The sequence below is a fragment of the Trachymyrmex cornetzi genome, unplaced genomic scaffold (genome assembly GCF_001594075.2).
Source record: "Trachymyrmex cornetzi isolate Tcor2-1 unplaced genomic scaffold, Tcor1.1 scaffold876, whole genome shotgun sequence".
In the NCBI taxonomy this organism is placed as follows: Eukaryota; Metazoa; Arthropoda; class Insecta; order Hymenoptera; family Formicidae; genus Trachymyrmex; species Trachymyrmex cornetzi.
Window position 1 is genome coordinate 96,517 of NW_017300219.1, and position 4,068 is coordinate 100,584.

The 4,068-nt window shown below is 47.1% G+C and overlaps 1 protein-coding gene across 1 annotated transcript; it reads left to right on the forward strand.

The window, feature by feature from the left end:
• Positions 1 to 3,281: 3,281 nt before the first annotated feature.
• On the forward strand, positions 3,282 to 3,632 carry LOC108769213 (uncharacterized). The gene has a single exon (XM_018520074.1). It carries the CDS (start codon positions 3,282 to 3,284, stop codon positions 3,630 to 3,632), a length of 351 nt encoding a protein of 116 aa, XP_018375576.1.
• Positions 3,633 to 4,068: the final 436 nt, after the last annotated feature.

Genomic DNA, 4,068 nt, shown 5'->3' on the forward strand with positions numbered 1-4,068 from the left:
TCGTCTCTTAAATAATTCAATCTTGAATTACATTTCAAATATTATTATGTACTATATATGTACTATATATGTACTTGCATATATACCATATTGTAGTCTTTTTCAAACTGCGCGCCGACAATTGTAATAATATTTCGTAAATTATCACGCACTGGTGCGACTTATGTTATCTGTGTGAATAAATAATATACTAATGTGTGTGAAAGAGGCATACTCTTAATATGTTCAAAATTTATAAATATACGATTAAAACTTTAAACGATATTTGAACATTTACTAATGATAAATATCGGGCTTCCGGTTCCGGCGCAGTTATAATATAGAGGTGTTTTTTTTTGGGTGAGAGCAGAGCAGTGAGAGTGAGAGGAGAATAGAAGCGGTGTGAATGTGAGAGAGTAGTGGAGGTGAAGGAGAAGGAAGTGAGTGAGAAGGGTGTATAAGGGTGTGTGGCGGGGTGAAGGTGGTAGGGCATAGGAGAGGGAAAAGTGTGAGATTGAGGTTAGGAAGTGTGGCGAGGTAGGCGCTCGGGAATTACGTAGGAAGGCAGGGAGTGAGGGAAAGTCTGTTCTAGAGTTGGGAGACTGGTTAAAGGCAGATTCTCAAGGCGAGTGGATCGGTAAAGAGGCATAGATAGTGCGGAGAGAGCAGATAAGTGATATTGGGTGAAGGATGGAAAAGTTTTTCAAGACAGAGAGGGAAAGGAGGGGAAGCACGGGGGACTTAGAGAAATATATGAAAAGGAAGAGGGATGGGGAAGGGGAAGAAGAGGGGGAGGGGAGAGGGAGGATATATTCAAGAGCAGCAAAAAGACGGTGAGATCTCCGGAGAGGAAAGGGGGGGAGTGGGAGAAGGGATGGAGGGAGTTTGTGAAGGGCTCCTTAGAGGAAATGGGGAGAGATTTGGGAGAGGGTTTGTTGGTAGGTTTGAGAAAAGAGCTGAGAGAGATAGTGGATGAACAGAAAGATTGGACAAGGAATGAGATGGAAGGGTTAAAAAATGAGATGAAGGAGAGAGAGGAAAGGTGGAGGAAAGAGAGGGAGGATTTGATGGGGAGAATGAAAGAGATGGAAAGTAAGATGAAAAAAATGGATTTAGTAAAAGGAGAGGGAAAGGAAGGAAATATGGGGGGGGGAGAACGAAGATTGTTAGAAGGAGGGTATGGAAGAGGAGATTGGATGGAGAGGTTAAGGAGGCTTGAATGGAAAAATGAATGGAGGGAGAGAGTAGAGAGAAAAAAGAACATTATAATAAGGGGGATAGAGGAGGGAAAAGGGGGGATAGAAAGTAGGATAAGGGAGATTTTGGAGAATTTAGAGGTGGGAGTAGAGATCGTAAATATAAGGAAGGTGGAAGCGGGGAGGAAAGAAAAGGGTTGGATGGGGGTGGTAACATTAAGGAGTGAGGAGGAGAGGGGGAGGGTATTAAATAGTAAAGGGAAATTGAAGGGCTCAGAGATTTGGATAGAAGAGGATAGGACGTGGAAAGAGAGGAAAATGCATTGGAAGATGAGGCAGATAGTAAGGAAGGAAGGAGGGAGGGCTAGATTGGGACAAGGGGGGATTTGGATGGAGGGGGTGTGGTGGAGATGGGACGAAGAGAAAGAAGAGTTGTATGATGGGAAAGGAAGAATATGGGCGGAAGGGGAAATGAGTGGCCAGGGGAAGGGGGGAGGGCGGATGGAAAGGGTGGGAAGGAAGGATAGGTAGGGGGAAGAGGGAAAGGGAGGTAAGGGGAGGAGAAAGCGGGAGAGGGGTAAGGGGAGGGGTTAGAGGAGGGATGGTGAGGAAGGGGGTGGAAAAAGTGTGTGATGGAGTAAATACAGACGGAAGGGTGGAAAGGGTAGAAGAGGTGGGAGGGGGCAAGGAGGGAAAGATGGCAAAAGAGACGGGAGGAGGTGGGAGAAAGGGTTTGGGGGAGGGGGTGAAAATGGCGTTCTGGAACGTGGCAGGGTTGGGAAACAAAGATAGAGAGTTTTGGGTAAACTTGAGGAGATGGGATGCGATGGTGCTGCTAGAGACATGGGTAGAGAAAAAGGGAGGAAAGAAGCTAATTGAGAGATTGCCAGAGGGGTATGTGTGGAGGGTGCAGGATGCAAAGAGGAGAAGTAAGAAAGGGAGAGCAATGGGGGGGATGGTGCTGGGGATTAGAAAGGAGTTGTAGGGGGGGGAGTGTGGGGGAAAGGAGGAGGAGGGGATGATGACAGGTTTGGTGAAGGTAGGTAGGGATAGGGTGAGGATGGTGGGGGTATATGTGAACATGGATTTGGAGGGGAAGCTGGAGAGGTTAGCGGATTGGATGGAGGGAAAGGAAGATGGGATAAAAACGGTGATAGGGGGGGACTTTAATGCAAGAACGGGGAGGGAAGGAGGAAGGGTAAGGGAAGAGGTAGAGGGGATGGATGAAGAGAGGAGGAAATCTAAGGATGGTAAGGTAAATAGAATGGGGAGGAGGCTGGTAGAAAGTATAAAGGGGAGAGGGTGGTATATATTGAATGGGGATATAAGGGGGGACGAGGAAGGAAATTGGACGTATACGGGGAGGAGGGGGGAGTCTGTAATAGATTATATTCTGGTGGAAGAGGAGACTGGTGACGGGATTGAAAGTTTGGAAGTGGGGGGAGAAATAGATTCGGATCATCATCCACTTATTATAACATGGAAAGAAGGTAAAGGGGAGGAGAGGAGGGTGAGTAAAGGGGGAAGAGGGGCAAGTAGAGGAATTTGGGATGAAGAGTGTAGGGAGTTGTTTAGAGAGAGATTGGGGGCGGTAGAGTGGAGGGAGGGAAAAGGGTTGGAGTGCTTAATGGAAACTGAGGGAAGAATTAGAGAGATAATAGGGGGGATAGAGAAAGAGAGAAGGAAGGGGAAGAGGTGTAGAGGTTGGTGGGATGAGGAGTGTAGAGAGAAGAAGGGGAGAGTGAGAAGGGTTTTAAGGGAATGGAGGAAAGGACGGTGTGAAGTACGGGATTACAGGAAGGAGAGGAGGGAATATAAGGAGATTTGTGAGTTGAAGAAGAGAGAAGAGAATGAGAAATGGGAAAGGAAAGTGGAGCTGGCGAAGAATGAGAGGCAGGTTTGGGAGATTGTAAATGAGAAGAGGAAAAGAGTGAGAGGGATAAATAAGGGGATAGCAATGCAGGAATGGGAGGAATATTTCAGAGAATTGTTAGGGGGAGTAGAGTAGTGAGGGGGATGGGGGAAGGGGGAAGAAAGGGGGGAGAGGGGGAGATAAGTAGAGAAGAGATAAGGAGGGTGACGAGGAACCTGAAGGATGGTAAGGCTATGGGGGTAGATGGGGTACCGAATGAGGTGTGGAAGTATGGTGGAGAGGGGTTAGAGGAATGGGTATGGAAAATGTGTAATGAGGTATGGAAGGGGGAGGGATGGCCGGAGTTATGGAAAGAGGGAATGGTAGTGCCAGTGAAGAAGAAAGGTCAGGGGAACGATGTTAGGGATTATAGAGGGATTTCAATTATGCCGACGTTATACAAGGTGTACACAGCGGTGTTGGCGGAAAGGTTGAGGGAGGAAATAGAAGGAAAAGGTATGATTCCACCGAATCAAACGGGGTTTAGGAAAGGGTTGGGAACTTTAGATAATATTTATGTGATAAATTATTTGGTGGACAGGTAGTTAGGGAAAAAAGGGGGGAAATTAATTACGTTATTTGTAGATTTAAAGGCGGCCTTTGATTCGGTGGATAGGGGGGTTTTGTTGGAGGAGATGAGGAAGAGGGGGGTTAGGGAGGGTTTAATAGAGAGGGTAGGAGAGATTATGTGGGAGACGAAATGCAGGGTGAGGGGAGGGGAAGGGAAGGTGGGGGGATGTTTTTGGACGGCAAGGGGGGTTAGACAAGGGTGCCCTTTGAGCCCCTTGTTGTTTAACATCATGACAGCGGATTTGGAGGAGGAAATGAGGAGGGTTAAATGGGGAGGGGTGAAGCTAGGGGACAGGAAGATTTATAGGTTGGCGTATGCGAACGATGTGGTGTTATTGGCAGAAGGAGAAGGGGAAATGAGGAGTATGATAGAAAGGTTAGAGGGATATGTGGATAGAAAAGGATTGGAAG